We start from the raw sequence: 22,379 nt of genomic DNA, 5'->3' as shown, positions 1-22,379 counted from the left end.
GCGCTAATTATTACCACATTGCCGCTATGGGTATTATCACTACTAGCACTATGACTACATTCATTTTCGCTGTTGCCACTTCATATTGTGTGTGTAAGATGATATAGAAGCCAATCCATACACAATGATTGTATAGTTGAGTTTTATTTTTTTTTCTAGTTTTTTCCCTCCACATTAGTGTTGTCATTATACCAACACGTAGAACTTTCTAAAAGAACTGAAGATAAGAACATTTACTCACACTGTCTAAGCAAAATGCTTTATCCTTTTTACCTCTTTTTTGTTTCCTTCCTTGTAGAAGAGGTACACTCAGTGGATGGCAGTTACACGTGCAAGCATATCTACGTACGTATTTATTTATGTACATATTTGTAAGTTGTTTATGTAGTTATACAAGGTATATTGCTATTTTTTTATTCTAACCGCCATTATTACTTCTTCATATTTGTAATTGGCGTATGCACATAAGTGATAAATAAAAATTTTTTTTTTTTTTTTTGTGTTCCTTTCCTTAACTATATTTTTTAAAAAACAAAAAAGCTTCTTTCAAACATGGCTAATTATACTACCTATCTGTATGCAGGTTTTCAAAAAAGTGAATCAAACATATTTTATGCTCGTCATACATATTTAACTCCTCAAAATGGGAAAAAAAATAAATGCTTAAAAAAGGGAAGCCATATATGCGTAAACATAGCCGCATATATGTAAATATAGCCGCATATGTGTAAATATAGCCGCATATATGTAAATATAGCCGCATATATGTAAATATAGCCGCATATATGTAAATATAGTCGCATATATGTAAATATAGTCGCATATATGTAAATATAGTCGCATATATGTAAATATAGTCGCATATATGTAAATATAGTCGCATATAAGTAAATATGTGCACATACTTATATATACATATACATATGCGTATACGATATATGGACAAAGATAGTTCCACTTCCAACTAGTATGTATGCGCTTCCTATCGCCCCTTTTTTCTATGTGTTACATTTCCCCCTTTCCTTATTACTTGCATGAACCTATCTTTCTTTCTTACCAATGTTAACAATTATTACTTGAACTCAATTCAAAATTATGGTCCGATCTTTTTATAGTAGCCTTGGCAAATAAATGAAGCACTTCCCTCTCCCCCACGTACTTTTTTTATCCGTATTATGAATATAACTAGGTTTACAAATGAGAATGCATACGAGTGCGATTATACGTACAAGCGATTGTAAATAGGTTTAACTGTACATATATAATGTGTGAAGCATATACGAGTAAGCTTATGCAACTGAGCGTATATACACAAATGAAATGACAAGAATAATATTTTTTTTTTTGAGGGAAACCCTTCATGCATTCTCGTATATTGAAATCATCTAACGTGAAAAAAAAAATAATAAAATAAAAAAAAAAAAAAAAAAAAAATTCTTTTCTCCATATAAAAAGACAAAATAGCAAGTATATTAAAACTGATACAATGTTATGAGCAACTTAAATATATGACTTAAACTCAAGCAGCTAAAGAAATGCTAAATTAAGCTAAACTATAATAAGAAATATTTTTCATTTTGTATGGAAAAATATCCTCATAAAAACATTCTACTTCTTGGAGTTCAGCTTTGCACGGCTGTTATGCATATATACATATATATATGCATTTTATCTACGAAGAATATAAAACAGAAAAGAAAGAAAAAAAAAAAATCTGACTTGTACAGAATAAAATATCACTCCAAAAAAATATACAATTTTGTTAATTTGTCATTTTTATATTTTTAAAATATTAAACAAAAAAAGCAAAAGAGCAAAAAAATAAACATACAAAAAAACAAACAAAAAAACAAACAAACAAACAAACAAACAAACAAAAAAACAAACAAACAAACAAACAAAAAAACAAACAAACAAACAAACAAACAAACAAACAAACAAACAAACAAAAATGCTATAATTTACATTTACGTAGCGCAGGCAGCTAACCTATATAATTTTCTTTTTTCTTTTTTTAAATTTCTATTCACTTGCTTTTCTGTAACAGCAACATGCATATATATGCGTGAGGCTTCTTTGATGAAGGAACAACTCAATGAACAGGAAAAAAAAAAGGAAAAGAAAAACATAATACGTAATACTCAATACATAATACAGGTTGATATAATATTATAAATGATATGATATTATAAAAGATGTGATAATGTAATATATTTATAAGATAAGAAAAAAAAAAAAAAACGAACGAGTAATGATTATTTTTAATCATCTACATAATTTATTTTTACGAGTAAAAATTTACTTTTGCATCCCCAGCATTATTCTTTAATAAAAATGAAATTAAAAGGGGAACATAACTGATATTAAAAGAATTTTCCTTCATTAAAATGAAAGGAGTTAAGAGACGAAATTACATTGCACGAGTTTCAGTACAAACATAATAATATTCTTATTAAATTCTTTTAAGTGGCACGTATAAGGGTATATATATATATATATATATATATATTAATATATATATATATATTATATACATATAAAACGTATTTATACGTACATTTTCCATATAAATGAGGAATATTTCCGTAATAGCGGACAGTATTTTTTGCATTTTTGTACAAACTCCTTTTCTTGTTTTCTAAGGAAAATAGATATAACCATAAAAGCAGCATATTATTCGTATAAGTGTAAATTATTTCTTCTCTGCTGTTCCGTCACTGTGCCATGCCCCACATGACTACTACTTTTTCGTCAGTTGGAGCCGAAATAAAACGTATGCATATATGTTCGTTTGAGTAGATGTACTACTCTAATTGATGCCTTTATTCATTTTTTTTCTAAAACGTCATACAATGCAAAAATGAATAATACAACTAATGTGATAAAAGAGGAAAATAAAAAAAATACTTGTAGTAGTAAAAAAATTAAAGCACGGGAAGAAGAGGAGGAGTATGTACAATTTGTTGATATTAATTGTAAAAATATTTTTGATTATGACTTAACAAAACTAGATATTAGAAAAGTAAATAACCATATGAGGCTGAACGATATATGCAAATTGTATAGCTATTTAAACAAAAATTCTTTTTGTTATACCACGTTAAATGAAAAGCCGTCAGTATATGATATTTTACATGTTGAATCTTATCCCAAAGCGAATTATGTGAAACGGAATAAAAAGGACGAAAAGGATGCAAAGGATGAACGGGCTGAAAAGGATGAGCACCATGGAAAACCGCAGACGCATCAAATTCTTAAGCAGGACGTGGGTGAATGTGCTATATATAAAAGCAAAGGGGGTTATAATGAACCATGTGTAACCAATTGTAATTTATCTAGCGGAATGGAAATAATAATGAACAAAAAAGATAAGCATAATACAGATGATAGTAGAAATATTAATCTTTTACAATCCAATCCGGATGTACCATATGAAAATAATAATAAGACACACAACATATATAATAAGAATCATTCTAATTCACACGTGTCTGTTTCTTCGTCAAATTCTTGTGCATCTTCATCGGAATCAGTTTCTTCCTCTAGTTTGTACTCTTCGTACTCAACAACATCATCTTCATCTGAACTTTCTTCAGGCATTTTGGAAAAAAATGAAATCGAAAAGAATAGTTATTTAAATAATTTAAAAAATTCTGATATAATCAAAAAATACGATGAAAATAAAAAAAACATTAGAAAAAAAAAAAAAAAAAAATTAAAAGTCATTTGGGGAAATTACGAAAATATGATACTATTAGTATTATGGAAGGTAATGACCAAATCAGAATATCACAAATTTATAATTTCGTCAAACAGGATAGTAATATAAATATTATAAGCCAGCTAATTTATACTAATAATGAATGTAAAAAATTCTTATATAACAGTTTTGAATGTTTTATGAATAGATGGAATGTATTACCCTGTTTAGGATATTATAATAAAAATGATGTAAAAAGTGTAATTAACCGAATAGATGTTTATAATTTTTACGAATTTATATATTTATTCAATAGTTTCCCTTTGTGTTACGAGCATAACAAACAGCTGGATGTGCTCAATTTTGAAAAACGCTTTAAACCTTTGGTAGGGACTACTGACAAATGTAGTGGTGCCAACTCTGCTTCTTTTATGAACGGAAAGGATAATGAAGCAGTAGCATGTGATAGTGAACCCAGTAATGAGAAGGGGAAATATAGCCTTGATGAATTAAATGGAAAGGTAGGAAGTCACATAATAGGAGGTATCACTTATCGGTGCAATGGGTCCTCATCGGAAGCAACACAAAATGCAAAAAGCGCGCAAAAAGTTGACACTCCCGCTCTAAATATGAATATTCTGAACGAAGAAGCGAACTGTAGTAGTAGCAGTCGTAGTAGCCTCAGTAACAGTAACAATAACAGTGATAACAGTACCCCCTGTGTGTACGACGAAAAAATTGTGTTTAACGGAATGACGAAGGAGAGAGCACAAAGGGGGAAAAACTGCTCGTTCAGAGTTTTTTACTATGAGAATTTTCTGTGCAAGAATGCAAAATTAATTCCTCAAGTAACAAAAAATTGTGTTATCCTAAATAGAAGAAATAGCGAAAGTTTAAATTTTTACATTAATGCGAATTTATATGAGAAAATAAGGGATAACTCTAATTTTTATTATGACAAAAGTAATAATTATGTATTAACGTACAAAAATTTTGAATTTCTGTATTTTTTTTGTTTTAACTGTAGAATTTATTATGATATTAATATAATAATGGCCCATAAAATTTTTACTTTTACGAGTAGTAAAGATATGGATACTACTAATAATTCTGAAGGAAATAATAAAATGTACGTATTTTTTCAGAAATATAAAAAATCATATGATATAAAAATAAAAAGACAAAAAATTAAGCAAACAGATATATATTTTATATGCATGAATTGCATACATAATAATGTATATAATTTAAATGAACATATAAATTATTTCTCTTATTTTTGTAATATCGTAAATTCATTTAACCATAATTTTGTTTTATATAATGAATATATAAAAAATATCTTCCACCTTGATATTCCCTTTTTCTCCTTATATGATGTAACAAAAGAAGAAGTTTTATTATTAACTGTTCAGAAAAATAAAATAACTTTAAATGAAAAAGTGAAAAATTCACCTGCACAAGCAAGAAAAAAAAAAATTATATCTCCCATGTGTGAAACAAATAAAAAAAAAAGCACAAAATTAGGGGAACACTTGCCTATTATTGTTAAACATGATCGTGTTGGCAGCAGCGGTAGAAGTAGCAGTAACAACAGTAGTAGTAGTGAAAGTAGCAGTACCAGTAGTAGTACAAGTAGCAGTAGTAGTAGCAGTATCAGTTACTGTAGTAGTAGTGAAAAGCGTGCGAGTGACCATACGCTAGTACCCGGTAACAGAAAATATGCCACCCCTTCTTCTAATAAAAAAAAAAAAAGAAGTAACAATAACATAAAGGCAGAGAAAGAAGGTGAGAAAAAAAGGAACAATAATAAAAGTGCATTATTCCCAAATAAATCAAAAAAAGGGAGGAAGGAAAGTGGAACTGAAGAAATGATAAAAAGTTTAGTCCAGCATTCACGATATCTTGCAAATGAAAGTAAAAAAAAAAGAAAAAAAAGAAAGAAGGTGAACGAGGAGGGTAAAACCCTGATTGACAGTTGTACAGGTGCAAATAGTAATAACGAAATTGTTGAAATTTTTGATGTTGCAAAAAATGATGAGAAAGGAATTAATACAAATTGTCAATGCACTCAGAATGGTGGATATCATATTCCTGGGTGTGCAGCTACAAATAGTGGAACAAATGTCTTTGAGAAAACCAACAACAAAAGGGATAGCAAAAGATGCCGAGGAAAGAAAAGAAAAAAAAAAAAAAAAGAGGAGGACGATGAATTGTTCGATGAAAAGTGCTTACCGAATGAAAGCGAGGATGAGTATTCCTTTAATGAAGATTTAAAAGATAATACAGATGAGGATATTGTGGAAGAAAAACAAATACTAAATGAAGAAGTATATAGTGGTGACTCGGGATTTTACATTGATGAATATACATCTAGTAGAAAAAAAAGAAAAAAGAGGAAAAAAAAAGGAAAACCACAAAAGAAAAATGAAAATTCTAGGACGAAAAAAATAATTTCTGTAAAAGGGAAAAATGTAAGTGAGGATAATAACATGGCCAGCAGTGGCAATAACACGGTTAGTAGTGGAAGCAATACAGTCAGCAGTGGGAACAACATGGCCGTCAGCAGCGGGAACAATGTTTATGAAAGATTGCGTAGAGAAAGAAAAGACGAGGAATATAAAAAATTAGTTGAGGACTTGGATGAAAAGGATACACAGTGCAATGACGAGGATGTAGGAAGTAGAAGTATAACGAAATATACAAAAGTAATTGATAAAATAAAACAGTGCTTAGATAAGGAAAACATGGATGCAGATACAACAATGATCAGTAAAAATATAGTAGAGCAAGTAATACAAACATATAATAATAAGATGGATATTAAAATGAAGCTATTTTCTATATGTAGTAATTTACTAAGAAAAGATAATTCCGAATTGAGGAAAAAAATACTAAATGGAACAATTAGTTGTAGTGACCTAGCTCAAATGGATTCATCAGATTTAGCTCCAATTAGTTTACAAAATAAAAGAAAAGAACATGAAAGAAAATATTTTTATGAAAACATATATTTACGTGAAAATTATATAAATTTAAAAAATGTAAAAAATAATGACGAGGAGCCTTATCAACCTAGTGTTATATATGACGAGAAGATAGAGGCAAAAAAAAATGAACAAGGAGATGACCAAAATTTGGGGGATTATTCTAATCAGAATGCAAATATTGGAATCGAAAAAAAAAACTATGAGCACCTAAATACTCCAAGAAATATGACAAACACAGAGCAGGGTATTAGTAATAATAATTGTAGTAGTAGTAGTAGCACAAAGCAGAATGATCACATGAATGGGAAAAACAAAGACGACAGCACATGTAAATATGAAGATAAATCTGGGAATCCATGTACAATACCTTCTGTGGAAAAATACACTTTCGAATATACATATAAAAATTTAAAGTCGGCTTATGAGCATATGCCAAAGTATGCCTCTTCTCCTATATTAACGTTTCTAGACAATTCATATAATAGAATACTTACCATCATAGATGCTAGTAAGAATGAGGATTTTTAATATATATGGGTCCTTGCGCTTTCCGCGAGGAGTACGAAGCATTTTTTTTTTTTTTTTTTCTTTTAATTTATTTTGCTTTTCTTTTTTTTAATATATTTTTTTTCTCTTTTTTTTAATATATTGTTTTTCTCTTTTTTGTAATTTATTTTGCTTTTTTTTTTTTTTTTAATATATATTTTTTCTCTTTTTTGTAATTTATTTTGCTTTTCTTTTTTTTAATATATATTTTTTCTCTTTTTTGTAATTTATTTTGCTTTTCTTTTTTTTAATATATATTTTTTCTCTTTTTTGTAATTTATTTTGCTTTTCTTTTTTTTAATATATATTTTTTCTCTTTTTTTTAATTTATTTTGCTTCTCTTTTTTTTAATTTATTATTTTTTTCATTTTTTTTTTCCTGTCTTCCTTTTTTATTACCCCATACACACTCAGCTTTATATGCGTCCCTTATCCAAGATTATACTCTACATTTGATCATTTGATGATGTATTTTGAAGAGAAAAAAAAAAAAAAAAAAAAATTGCACCATTTGTACGCATTTATTATTAATTAATTATACTGTTTAATTATGAAAAAGCTGTCCAAAATTATTTTTTTCTTTCTTTAAATGGTTCCTATACTAATTATATTTAACATATAACACATAACGCATAACACATAACACATAACACATACCATTTAACACATGCCATATGCTATTTTTATGGTTTATACTTGACCTTTTACATGCGCTTGTGGGGCCTATATGTGTCTCTATCTTTTACCCATTCATATTAAAGGGGAGTTAGTTTACCCATAAATTTTTTTTTCACAAGTTTATATTTATTTTTACGTGTTTTTGTCAAAATTATCTTTATAGTATATATATATGAATATATATATACGTATGAATATATACAAATATATTCATGTATATATATTTATAAAATACATATACATGCCCCCTTTTTACTGCATATCCATATGTGGAAAAAAATGAATGTAAACAAAAAATTAAAAAGCTCTTTTGTTATTTTTATGTTATATAACTAGACCATTATGCGCGTCTTCATTTTTTATCCTTTTATTTTACTTTCCCATTTTATAGCCCCAATATCTCATTAACTGTTCAGCTGTTTAGTCTGAGCCATTTTAGTTAACTCTAATTAGAATCGAGGGTTTTTTCGTTTCATTTAGCTTCTTTATTTTTCTTTTACCCTTTTTAAACTTGTATTAGTTATATTCACGCTGCAAAACACCTTGATGAAGTTGCAGCATAATGGTAATGAAAAACATCCTCCATTCACATTGGAAGAAAAAAATGAGGTTGAAACAGAAAAATTGGGAGTCCCATATGACGAAAAGAAGATTACTTTGGGGGAAAAAACATACAAGAAAATATTGTGTGTAAGTAATAATGACCAAGAGGAAGGAAATTATGAAAATGCACACGCAAGGAAAAGCTTTAGGAATATAAACATTGTAAGTAATAATGCAACCGTGAAAGATGACCTGGTGGACCACAATAAAGCAGATGGTGTGAAGGTAGATGATATACATTATAGCAGTTTCAACAAGGACGATAAAAACATATTATTTCTAAATGATGATTATGCAAAAACTGCAACAGACAAAATTTATGTAAACGATAATAATGATGATGGCGAAAATGATGATGGTGAAAATGATGATGGTGAAAATGATGATGGTGAAAATGATGATGGTGAAAATGATAATGATGAAAATGATAATGATGAAAATGATAATGATGAAAATGATAATGATGAAAATGATAATGATGAAAATGATGATGATGAAAATGATAATGATGAAAATGATAATGATGAAAATGATAATAATGAAAATGATGATGATGAAAATGATGACGATGATGATGATGATCTCTCTTATAACGATGGTTCTTATTACAATAACTGTAACGACGATGATGCTACTTGTACCTCCTCCATCAACAAGAGTGTACGTATTATAAACAACAGCATATACAAAATAAAAAACAATTTAAGTAATATTAAAAATATTGTTAACTTAAGTGATAAATCAAATGTAGACATGACTTCAGACAAATCGGAAAGTGATGATAGTAGCCTTGTAAGAACATACGAAAATTTAGAAGAGGGTAACGACGAGGAATGTGAATATAAAAAAAATAGTAAAGATTTAGATCAAATACTAAAAACAGTAATAAATAGAAAGAAAGAACAAAAAAATTTTACAGTATTAGACATAATTGATGAATGCATATCTATAGGAGATATATATAGCACAAATAGACAAAATCAAGATCAGAGGAAGGCTAAGATTTCTATGTTAAGGGATGAGAAAGTGGGACACACACAAATCAGAACAGAAAGTACAAGCCCTAGGGGGGATCATGTTCAAAATTCCGACTGTGCTTATATGACCAGTTTAGAAAATGCAGTAAATTTGGAAAATATAACCAGTTTGGAAAATGTAGCCAATTTAAATATTTTTGAAACAGATAAGGTAAAAGCTTGCAAATCTCATGATACTGTTACCGCTAGTACGAATTCTGAAAGCGTATCAAATTTTCATAAGAGCAAAGGAGGAGAAGATCATTTGAAAAAAGAGCTCTTGAATAATTGTATGAGTTACTCCTCTTATGACATTTCATTAATAAATAATCGGCTAGAAAAAAAAAGAAAAGAATTAGTAACATGTCTAAATTTAAAAGATACAGAAGAAGAATCGACCAATTTTTGTACTACAAATATAAACATTGAAAATGAAAATATAAATAAAGGTAAGGTAAATATAAAAAAAAGAAAAGAAAATGAGGCTATTGTTGACAGCTTAATAGCTCGGAAAAAAAAAAAAAAAATATAAAATAAAAATATTACTGGTAAACGAAATAGTTTATAAAAAAATAAAATAATAAGGCTATTATTCGAAGCATAATAGATCGAAAAAAAAAAAAAAAGTGTAACGTCAGATAAGTGAACTATTATTTGTCCCATTTTAGAAGAAAAGGAAAAAGCCAAAGTCAAAGATAAAAACAAATATAAAGAAGAAGAAAAAGACAAAGATAAAGACGAAGAAAAAGACAAAGATAGAGACGAAGTAAAAGACAAAAATAAAGACGAAGTAAAAGACAAAAATAAAGACGAAGTAAAAGACAAAAATAAAGACGAAGTAAAAGACAAAAATAAAGACGAAGAAAAAGACAAAAATAAATACGAAGAAAAAGACAAAAATAAAGACGAAGAAAAAGACAAAAATAAATACGAACAAAAAGACAAAGAGACTGAAATGGGTAACTTGATAAAGTGTACGAAAGGTAAAAATATCTACCGTGTGTTTTTATCATTGATAATAAGTTCTACCATTTTTAAGTATTTATAAAAACATTTCGCTTTTATGTAAATTTGAGAACTTAATGAGCTGTTGTATTAGCAGAAAAGTAGTAAACGGTAAAAATTTCTCAGTGTGAAGTCGTGTAGTGTACCTCGTGTGTACTGCAAACCATTTAAGCCTTATGTAGGACATATAACATATAGTAAATAATTTAGCGATTTTGTGCAGCTAACCTATTTATGCATTTATTTTGTTATGTAAAAGGAATTATAAATTTTTTTTTTTTTTTTTATTACACATGTACATAATTCAGAGTACATGCACAAATATATGGGCAACGAGCAAAATGAAGATAGTAAATTAACGTATCCCGTAAGGCTATTTTTTAGGGGGAAAAAAAAGTTTACTGCTTTGTTAAGACAAAAAAAATATTTTTGTTATTTCGTGTTACATATATTTTTCTTTTCTTCTTGCTTTTTTTTTGGCTTATCTTTTGTTATTCTTGAACGGTTCTTTTATCACGTGTTTTTTGACCAAGATCTATGAAAAAATGAGATGAAATGTGAGCAAAATATTTGGTAAAAGAATTAGGGAAAAAATGAACAGAATTTCCCCCCTTCAGATAATTCTTTCCAACTGTAGGGAAAAAAAAAAAAAAAAGGATACTTCCCCCACTTTCATTATTTCGTAATATGTTTTGTATATACGTTTTTACACCTTATTAATTATAATCCTCTATTTCATTGTAACCAATTGTGAATGTTAAAAAGGATATGTCTTAAAAAGATATGTCAACATGCATACGTATAATAAATCAATAAATATATATATATATATATATTTACATTTATATGTATATATATATGTATATGCGTATGTGTGCACACATGATTATATTACACAACCATTTGCCTGTTTGTATGTATATATTTTTTGTCTTTTATTTTACACAAAATCAAACTTCTTTTTGTTCTAAGTTAAAATGATTTATAAGCATATGCATTTATATAAATGGCTTTTGTTTCTTAAAAAAATTTTAAAGTATCAATTTTCGTTTAGACGATTAAACTTAAAAAAAAAAAAAAAAAAATGAAAATAAAAATAAAAAAATACAAAATTACGAACGGGGTTATACACACATGTGAGCATGTATACATACTATATACACCAAAGTGTACTTAAATATAAATATGCATGTACATACATGTGTATATACACATAACTAATAGGTACATAAATGTGTATATATTGACGTACGTGTTTAATAAAGCTATAAAGAGAACATAGAAAATTAAAAAAAAAAAAGGAAAGTAACACAACGCAACAGAAGCAACGTGAAATGCATCATAATATATGCACAGAGAATAAAATTTTCAAATATATATATATATCATAAAAAAAAAGAAATGAAAATGAGTAAATATATATAATTAAAACGGGAAAACTATAAATTATAACAAATGAAACTTAAGGCATAATAGGTTCTGTAAACACGGTTGCATTATCGCATGTTCCTCCGAATTTTCCTAAAAATGGGAATAGAAAAAAGAAAAACAAAAATGATAAGGCAAAAAGTTAAATATAAATGTACATTATTCTTGGGATACATTTTCATAATATGCACATATATATAATATGTTTTTATATGTACAAGTATAAGTGTATATATGTAATATGCTTATATACATGCATATATGTATGTGTAATATATATGTAATATGCTTATATGCATGCATATATGTAATATGCTTATTATATATGCATATAAATTATATATACTGAGCTTCATGTAATGTTATGTCTAAAAAGACCTTTCTAAAACTTACTTTCTAGTTGGTCCACGTCGACTTGATCTAACAATTTTTTCTAAAAAAATAAAAAAAAAAAGAGAAAAAGAAGATGATACGTGAAAAGAATAACTTCTTCGATACGTAAAATAAAAAAAAAAAAAGGATTATGTAACAAGTTAAACTTCTGTCTTTTCTTACATCTATTTCCGATGATGATATAGTAATTTTTTGCTGTGTAACAACCTACAAAATAAATAAAAAATTAAGCAAAAAATTTTTATGATCATAATTGAAATTGGGAAAAAAGGAAAAAGGAGACTAATAAATGTTCAGTTATTATAAAATTTCCAATTTTCAAGTTACAGGTATGATGGACTTAAGCATATGCCATATTCCAGTTACAAACAGGGGTGCACTCAGTACTAACATTTTTGACAACCTCGATCTATAATTGCACTGGAAAGGGAAAAAGATAAAATAAGAATAAGTTTAAGAATAAGAATAAAAAGTAAAAATAAGAATACGAAATAAATATAAGAATACGAAATAAATATAAGAATACAAAATAAAATGAGAACACGAAATAAAAATAAGAATATGAAATAAACATAAGAATGCGAAATAAACATAAGAACGCGAAATAAACATAAGAATGCGAAATAAACATAAGAATGCGAAATAAACATAAGAATGCGAAATAAACATAAGAACGCGAAATAAACATAAGAATGCGAAATAAACATAAGAATGCGAAATAAATATAAGAATACAAAATAAAAAATAAGAATACGAAATTAAAATTGAAAATAAAAACACTTTTCACTCTATTCTTATTTTCATTTTATTTTGAGTAAGCTTTGCTGATATAAAAATTTCGTTCATTTCTTGTACTACATATTATATTTTGTTATATTATAATTACACTTAAGCATCTGGAAATATCCTTTAATGTTCCTATAGGTATATTTAAAACACCACAGGAACTTAGGTCCACGATGACTCGCCACTGTTCAATTTTTCCTTCAACGAATAGTTTCGATATAATGTACTCTAAAAATGAAAGAAATACGAAAAAAAAAATTGTAAGAAACGAAGAAAAAAAAAAAAAAAAAAAAAAAAAAGCCTAAACGAAAGGAAAAAATAAATTAAAAAAAAAAAAAGGGTAAAAAACGAAAAACGTAAGGGGAACAGTAAAATATGTTAATGTATCCAAAGAAATGTAATACGTATTAACAAGTAACCAAAATATAATTAAATAAATAAGATGTAATCGTAGAATTACCCAGCCAGTAGTACACTACCTTTAAAACGTCTTTCTGCAATGAAAAAAAAAAAAAAATAATAAACAATATAAAGTACACAATAGACAATATACAATAAACAATACACGATGAACAATACACGATGAACAATACACAATATATGGTAAATATGTATATGCATATGTCTACAGATAACAATATTATATAAATTGAAAACAGTTCAAAATGCACATATTTAATTTATAAACACGTGCATATAAACATGTATATGTACATATATATAAACAAACGCCTACACACACATATGTTCACACTTTTACTTATCTACTTACAGCATTTGCTGTAATAAAATTTTTGCAGTTGATAACAATTATAGGGTGCATTTGTTTATCCCTTCCATGAACGTAGATATAGCCATTATTCTGCAATAAAAAATAAAAGATGAAACGTATAAAAATCAAAGTAGAGAAATAATATTTTTTATTTATATCGTTCAGCTAGTTATTTTGTTCAAATGCCTATATGTTCTCTTAGTTAGCAGTTCATGTAGAGAGAAGTTCATTTTCTCAATTTCTCATATCCCCAATTTTATTATTTTTTTTCTTTTAATTACTAATATATCCTTAACGTCCTCGTATTTCACTGGAAGATTTTCTTTTCTCCATTCCAAGTGTCTTACCATATCATAATAACATTTTTCAAAATTGTACTCATTTCTATTATTAGTACGCAAAAGAAAAAAAAAAAAAAAAAAAAAAAAAAAAATGTGCATAAGTACGTAAGTACAGAAATATAGTACATATTTTTCATAAACATATGCAATGTCAGGTAAATTACATCCATTAAGGTATTACGTGTATACATGGTGCATACATATAACATGTGTGCGTTTTTTGATACACTGAAATATTCAACTTTTTCCACAAATATACATATACACATATATATATATATATATATATATACTAACCCTTGTAAAAATCTTAGTACGTAATTGTCATCATTAAATACAGTATCAGCAAATAGAGACTCGTACGTTTCTGCTTTTTCCTTTCCTTCCTCCACTTTTTTTTGTTCCCACTCTTTTTGCTTTAAATTATTGACAAAATCTTTTAGCTCTTTTATTTTTTCCTTTTCATAATCATCTAATTCTTGATTGCAGAATATATATCTTATACTTTTCTGTTTATTATTATGATACTAAAAATGGGAAATGGGGAAAAAAAAAATAATAATAGCAATTGCAATAATAATAGAAATAACAACAGCAATAACAACAGCAATAACAACAGCAATAATAATAGAAATAATAATAGAAATAATAATAGAAATAATAATAGAAATAATAATAGAAATAATAATAGAAATAATAATAGAAATAATAAATCATACAAAATGCAATACGAGTTCTTTGTATTTAATGTACATTAATATATAACAAATCAAGCTTAATTTAAAGAGGTATTTTTTTTTTTTTTTTCTTATTATATAATATATGTACATATACGAATATATATGTATATCTATATACATATGTATAACACATATTATATATATATTTATATGCAAATGCATATGTTTACATATTTAATTTCCTCCTTGGATGGTTTATATGATAAAACCTTGTCTGTCATAAAATCATTCTTGTCATTTGTACTTTCATTCATTGTTCTTGATTTATGTGTGGAGATAAGTATTGTTATATCTGTTCAAGGACTAAGGCTTTTTTATATTATATATTTATCTACGTATGTATGTACGTTTTTGTACATGTAAAAAATGCGATTATATCTATGTATACAAAAATTAAGATTTATGTGTAATTTATCATAAGAATAATTTCGAATTCTTAAAGTCCCTTTTTAAAGGATTTCAATTTCTAATTACTTATATATTTTCGATATTCAAAAACTCGTAAAAAAAAAATATTTCAACAGTGGCGAGTATTATGTATGGTGCATATATATATATATATATATGTCTATATACACGTATATATATATATATATATCTGTATAAACTAGAACTCTATTATAATTGGAATACTATTATATTAAAAAATTTATAAAAAAAAATTTTAAATAATTTAAAAGCAAAAAAGAAAAAAGGGGCAAATATATAACAGTCAGAAATAATAAAAGTATGATATGTTTTTCCCTCTAAAAATTAATTCTTTTTTTATTTATATATCCTTATTTTTTTCAATTTTTTTTCCCTTATTTATTCCTTATTTTTTTTTCCTTCTATTTTTTTTTTTTTAATTTTTTTTAAGCTTTTATTAAAGTGTTAATCCCTATATATAAAAAATAAAAATTTTGAAGCGCAAAATTTATACATATTTATTTTTTCCCTTTACAATTTTTTTTTAAAAAACTAAAAAATTCACTTCATTAAAATTTGTTCTTCAAATAAAAATATATATATATATATATAAATATATGTTCGTATGAATGTATATATATATATATATATTACCATTTTTATTAAAAGAATTTACATTTTCTAGACTAATCTGGTTACAGGACTTCTTCCATCCTTTCCTTACTGAGTTTTTTGTACTACAGCAATTATTAATTTCTTTTTATTTTTACTACTATATATTTTGTTAGCCTAATAATTTTTTACGCATGCAATAAGGAGGTTATGCATATATATATTAATAATATACATATGCATATAATTTATTTGCATATATATATTTTTAATTTATATATATAATATGTACATGTATATATATATTTTTAATATACATATATATATACATATATATATACATATATATATATATAAATATATGCATATACATAAATGTAGCTGTTATTCCTGTGTCAACCATAAAATTTGTAATGTAGTACGTGTAAGATATGTATATGGAATTGTTATATTTATTTATCTAATTAGTAATTATTTATACATGTAAATATGCTTATATGTTCGTATGTTATTATGTTCTTATGTTCGTATATTCATATGTTTATATATGCATACTTCGATCTAGTATCTTATTTTTTAGTTTATTTTTTTATTAATGAACCTAGTATTGCCAAATATTACTTCTTATGTAACATTGCGTTTAACACGTTAGAAGTAAAATATAATAAATACGTATTTATAATTGATGTTTGTTTTAAATTTTAAAAAAACGGCTTTTCCCTTTCTATCATTTAGTATAAATTTAGCTATTTTTTGATTTTACAATTTACTAAGAAAGAAATTTTTAATTTTTTTCATATTATTTTATATATATATATATATATATATATATTATAAGCATTTTTTTATCAGTATTGTTGTAAGCTTGTATATATCTATAAGGAGAAAGAAAATAAAAATTTCATTAGCTTCGCCTATGTGATTTGTCCATTTCGCTTTTTTCGTTACAACCTTTTTTTTTACCTGTTACCTGTTACTTGGTACATGGTACATGGTACATTTTTTTTCTTTTCTTTTTTCTTTATATTTCACTCAAAGATAAGAGTTATTCAACAGAACAAAAAGAACATTACAATAATAAAACATTATTAATGTTGAATAGAAAAAAAAAAAAAAAAAAAGTAAACAAGATCATGATAAAATAACATATTTTTTTAAAGTAGGAAGAATTATAAATTTTGCTTTTACTCTTAACTAAAGAAAATAAGGTAAAAGAAGAATAAAAGAAAAAGGATTAGTATTTATAAATCATTTGTATCCATCTATATAACAGCAATTTATAATTTCGTGCATGAGAGATATAATAAAATGAATTAAGCTATAAATTTAATACGTTTATATTTCATATTGTAGAACAACAAAAAAAAAAAAATATCAGCAGTGTTACTTTTTTTTCTTTTTTTTTTTCATTTAGAAATAAATATATTTATCAATATTAACTTTTACTTTGTTTTGGCTTTTATTTTTAGCCTGTTTCTCCTCATGTTTATCTAACTCTTCTTGTTCAACTTTTTTTTTTTTTTTTTATCCCTCACTGTGAGTGATGTTTCACTCCTTGCTGACTAATTATCCTATAAATTGTATGTGCCATTAAGATACATGTGAATATTACCTATAGAATATACAAAGAGAAGGAGACAGTGAATTGATAAAACAATAAAGCGAAACAGAAGAGAACAGAACACAACTAAACAAAGCAATTTTTTATTCTATTATATAATATATAATAAACATTTCCTATGAAGAATGTATAGTTGTAATATATATTATACCATAACAACGGAGCATAAAAAACCTATAAAAGAAATAATATCTGTTTTAAATGCTTTATGGAAAATATAACGCATATGCTTTTTTAGTTGTATCAGATATCTAAGAAAAGGTGGGGATGAAATGAAGAGAGTACTATGTGTTACCAGTATATACAAAGACATACATACACATACGTGCATATATATGAGCGTCTGTCTAATGCAAACTTATTAGGTGCGATGATATTATCTGGTACTCTTGTTTATGAATTTATTAATTACATTTTCGATTTAGTGAATTCTTCTGCTTTAGTGTTAATTCTTTCGTTCTGTAGGTCCTCTACAAAAAAAAAAAAAGAAAAAAAGATAAAGATAAAGATAAAGATAAAGATAAAGATTAAGAGAATATGAAGTTTATACAAACGATCGTGCAAACAAACGGTTACATCTTTCTTTTTATTTTATTCCATTTCAAAAGAATAAATTTCTATTTACTCTCTTTTACCTATTATACTATCCAAGTTATCTAAATTAAAATAATCTTCGAAATAATATTCCTAAAAAGAATAAATATGCACTTGTTCATATAATTGCTTAAAATACTGGAAAGATGTAACACGTTAATAAGTAATTAAAATAAAAAAAAATAATAATAGTGAAAAAAGATAATAATAATAAAAAAACTAATAACAGCAAAAAAAATAATAAATAAAAAAAAAAAAAAAATAATAATAATGATAAAAATAAAATATAAAATAATGAAAATGCTTACATGCGGACGTTTGCTAAATACAATTATTTGAGGATATTTTCTTGAATCAGTTCCATACAACTCTAAATTCTTTTTTACACAAAATTCAGTTTTATGTCCACGTGCTTTCAATGGATGTTTGCAGATATATACTATATGCATATATGTATGTGTATAAGTATGTACACATGTAAGTATTTATGCGTTTCCGTATTTACGCAATTCCGTATTTATGAATTTCATATTTATGTACATAAGTACGCATATATGCATGTATATATGTATGTACAAGGTAAACCGCTTTTTATTTTGTTCATAACAAAACATTATGGCAATTTCTAAAATGCTCACTTCTTCATAGTATTTTCCATCTATATATGCAAAAATAAATTCCTTCAAGTTTTTGTGCCTTCAGTGGTACATAAAAAAAGAAAAAAGAAAAAGAAAAGAAAACATACTATATTAAACGAATGCAATCAATGTATTAACAATACTAACATGTTGTATAATGCCGAATAAGTAACTAGCTAAACCTAAAAAAATAAATTTTTTTTAATGAAGAATCTTTTTAATGTTTTTATTACCTTTTAGCATATTCGGTAAATATTGAAATTACTACATCAACCTCTCTTTGCAAGTCCAGAAGTAGTAATATTAAATTATTTCCTTTAAAAAAAAAAAATAAATAATGCCCGTGTATATATATGTATATCACTAACCAGCAATTGCAATTATCCAAGCTCTGAAATGGAATATTAGCACCTCATCAAATTTGTTCATTATACACCTTGTGTAAATTAATGTATTAATATATACCACTGCTCCTTAGATTAAAAAAATTATGATGATCAACTTTATTAACTAAAGGAAATCTATTTTTATTAACAAATGTTTTTAATGGTTCAAATTCCTATAAATAATTTATCATAAATGACAAACGATAAAAATTTTATATATAGGTCTGTTACAAGTAATACGTTCTCTTAATTTTGTTGTCAATGTTTGCTAAACCTCAAGATGAAAAAAAAAAAAAGAGAAAAAAAAAAAAAAAGGAAGACTTGTGTGAGTGGTTATTTATGCAACATCCTTCACATTTGAATACAGTTCTATATATACTATTTTATCAAGGTTATAGGCATCATGCTCATATAATCCCTTAACGTGCAATTGGCTAGTCTTGATATTTAACTTGTCGCACAGATTCTAAATGTGAAATCAAAAAAAATGTAGTCATATGTATGTACGTATATTGTACCATTTCGTTAAAGCACATTTATTTATTTCAGTTTTACTTGATTCTTAATGTTGATAAAGTAGTGTTCATCGTAATATAATTTAGCTACCTCAATTAAATCATCCTAATAAAACATATTTATTTATTTAATTATTTATGTATTTAATTATCTATATATTTAATTATCTATGCATTTAATTATCTATATATTTAATTATTTATGTACTATTTTTGTTTTTTTGTCGAAATTTGAATTAAAAAAAAGTTTTATGTTCGCATCTTTAAAAATTATTGCTTGTTCATGCAATCTATTAACATCCTATGTTTTCCTTAATACTATGTTTTGTTATGCTATGTTATGCTATGTTATTCTTTGTTATGTGTTGTTATACGTTTTGATATATTTTATTTTACATTATTTACAATTTTTTTTTATTATTTTATTTTTTCTTCTTTATATATATTTATAACACTTAAATTTTCTGAACACGTTAGAAAGAGATTATCATCTGTTATGTAAGCGCTCAATTCTTTTTCCGAATGTACACCTAAAAAAATAGGGCTGTTTTTTTTTAAAGCACAAAATTGAAAAATAGTATGAATGGTTAAGGAAATATACAAAGAATATGATTACGTAAGGTAAAAATGAGATGAATATTAAAGTTGCAGTATTGACAAATTGTATGTTCAAAAAATAAGAAAAAACGAAAAAACGAAAAAACAAAAAAAAGTTAGACAACTTCTGCTATCGTTTCTTATAAAATTTGGTTATTCCTTTATCTTACGTGGTAACATAATATATCCATTTTTTTACAAAATTTTCATCATTTATGTTATTTGAGTAAGTTGAGACCAGTTCACTTCCTTTAAACCTGTAATGAGGAAATACGAATAGACAACTATATAAGCAGTTCATAAGTTGACGAAACAATAGAATGATGCCACATAAAATTAAGAATAAAATAAGAATAAAATATGAATAAAATAAGAATAAAATATGAATAAAATAAGAATAAAATATGAATTAAATAAGAATAAAATATGAATAAAATTAAAATAAAATAAGAATAAAATAATAAAAAAGTAATAATAAAATCAAAATAAATATAAAAATAATACTTTTTTACTTTGTTTTTTTTTTTTTCAATTTACATTTTTAATTGTGGTACTCTTAAGACGTCGTACTTTTGGCAGATAAATTTCCCTTTCGTATCACCACAATTTACCTGAACAGTTATATATGATTTTTGAATATTCGCATTTTATTTGTAAGGAGGTAAATGAGTACGTGTGCACATAAAAATACACGCGTGTAATACATGTATACGTACATGTGTTGCAGGAGAGAAATGTATTAATATGTTATCTATCCTGTATTTTTCCAAATATGTAATTATACCACTCTATATGTTCGTTTAAAACTTACTTGGCCAAAGAATACTTTTTTTTTATCATCATTCTGTATCGTACTTTTTAAATTTACAATTTTATTCCATATACGCTTGCAGTGTACACATTGTGGTGCATAGCTTCAGTTGTTGGGGGGAAGAGAGAAAAATCAAAAAAAAAAAAAAAAATAAACAAATAAATAAACAAATAAATATACAAACAAATAAATAAATAAATATATAAACAAATAAACATATAAACAAATAAACATATAAACAAATAAACATATAAACAAATAAACATATAAACAAATAAACATATAAACAAATAAACATATAAACAAATAAACATATAAACATATAAACAAATAAACATATAAACAAATAAACATATAAACAAATAAACATATAAACAAATAAACATATAAACAAATAAACATATAAACATATAAACAAATAAACATATAAACAAATAAACATATAAACAAATAAACATATAAACAAATAAACATATAAACAAATAAACATATAAACATATAAACAAATAAACATATAAACAAATAAACATATAAACAAATAAACATATAAACAAATAAACATATAAACAAATAAACATATAAACATATAAACAAATAAACATATAAACAAATAAACATATAAACAAATAAACATATAAACAAATAAACATATAAACAAATAAACATATAAACAAATAAACATATAAACAAATAAACATATAAACAAATAAACATATAAACAAATAAACAATTAAACGCAAACGTCACAGCAAAGGTATAGGCAGTCCTAGGCAAAAACAAATATGTAAATGTAAACACCAGCCCGAGGAAATGATAAATAAAAGCATATGAGAATTGTAACAAGATAACTTTCATATTTCACTTAAATTTTATTTTATATTTCTCTGCTCCATTACAATTTTATAAGACAATGCTCATTTGTGTTAAACACGTCTTGAATATTATCTGAGTCTATGTTTAAAATGCCATGATGCGCGTAGGGATATTGAGTATTTGTATTACAAAAAAGAAAAAACAAGGATAAACATAAAATAAAAAAAAACTTAATTACCATTTTTTGTTAATTAGTAACACACATAATACTATAACTTCTTTTTCCCCTTATTTGTTCTATTTTAAAGCACACTAACTTGGAAGTATTAACAGAATAAAACAAAACAAAAAAAGCAAAACAAAATAAAACAAAACAGAAAGAATAAA

At 25.4% G+C, this 22,379-nt stretch overlaps 3 protein-coding genes and 1 pseudogene across 4 annotated transcripts; 2 read left to right on the top strand and 2 right to left on the bottom strand.

The window, feature by feature from the left end:
- Window positions 1-2,860: 2,860 nt before the first annotated feature.
- MKS88_002879 (TFIIS central domain-containing protein) lies at window positions 2,861-7,218 on the top strand (the record flags this gene model as incomplete). The annotated part of the gene is made up of 2 exons (XM_067215925.1): window positions 2,861-3,769; window positions 3,817-7,218. The coding sequence occupies 2 exons, from the start codon at window positions 2,861-2,863 to the stop codon at window positions 7,216-7,218; spliced, it is 4,311 nt and encodes a 1,436-aa protein (XP_067073455.1).
- Window positions 7,219-8,459: 1,241 nt separating this feature from the next.
- Window positions 8,460-11,174, top strand: MKS88_002878 (uncharacterized protein; the record flags this gene model as incomplete). Its single annotated transcript, XM_067215924.1, has 4 exons — window positions 8,460-9,981; window positions 10,201-10,515; window positions 10,846-10,904; window positions 11,124-11,174. The coding sequence occupies 4 exons, from the start codon at window positions 8,460-8,462 to the stop codon at window positions 11,172-11,174; spliced, it is 1,947 nt and encodes a 648-aa protein (XP_067073454.1).
- Window positions 11,175-11,999: 825 nt separating this feature from the next.
- On the bottom strand, window positions 12,000-15,251 carry MKS88_002877 (CRAL/TRIO domain-containing protein; the record flags this gene model as incomplete). The annotated part of the gene is made up of 10 exons (XM_067215923.1): window positions 12,000-12,058; window positions 12,359-12,398; window positions 12,521-12,565; window positions 12,686-12,778; window positions 13,245-13,372; window positions 13,605-13,638; window positions 13,917-14,006; window positions 14,198-14,300; window positions 14,555-14,784; window positions 15,168-15,251. 10 exons carry the CDS (start codon window positions 15,249-15,251, stop codon window positions 12,000-12,002), a joined length of 906 nt encoding a protein of 301 aa, XP_067073453.1.
- Window positions 15,252-18,046: 2,795 nt separating this feature from the next.
- Window positions 18,047-22,233, bottom strand: MKS88_002876 (annotated as a pseudogene). Its single transcript has 13 exons — window positions 22,076-22,233; window positions 21,180-21,282; window positions 20,906-20,979; window positions 20,539-20,625; window positions 20,225-20,315; window positions 19,812-19,877; window positions 19,636-19,722; window positions 19,336-19,429; window positions 19,104-19,185; window positions 18,840-18,928; window positions 18,541-18,602; window positions 18,274-18,325; window positions 18,050-18,108 (listed from the first exon to the last, which is right to left on the bottom strand). Coding segments are annotated over exons 1-13 (1,104 nt in total).
- Window positions 22,234-22,379: the final 146 nt, after the last annotated feature.

This window comes from Plasmodium brasilianum, chromosome 9 (assembly GCF_023973825.1).
Source record: "Plasmodium brasilianum strain Bolivian I chromosome 9, whole genome shotgun sequence".
Classification (NCBI taxonomy): domain Eukaryota; phylum Apicomplexa; class Aconoidasida; order Haemosporida; family Plasmodiidae; genus Plasmodium; species Plasmodium brasilianum.
Note: the sequence above shows the minus strand (reverse complement) of the source record. Positions and strands in the feature narration are given on the sequence as shown.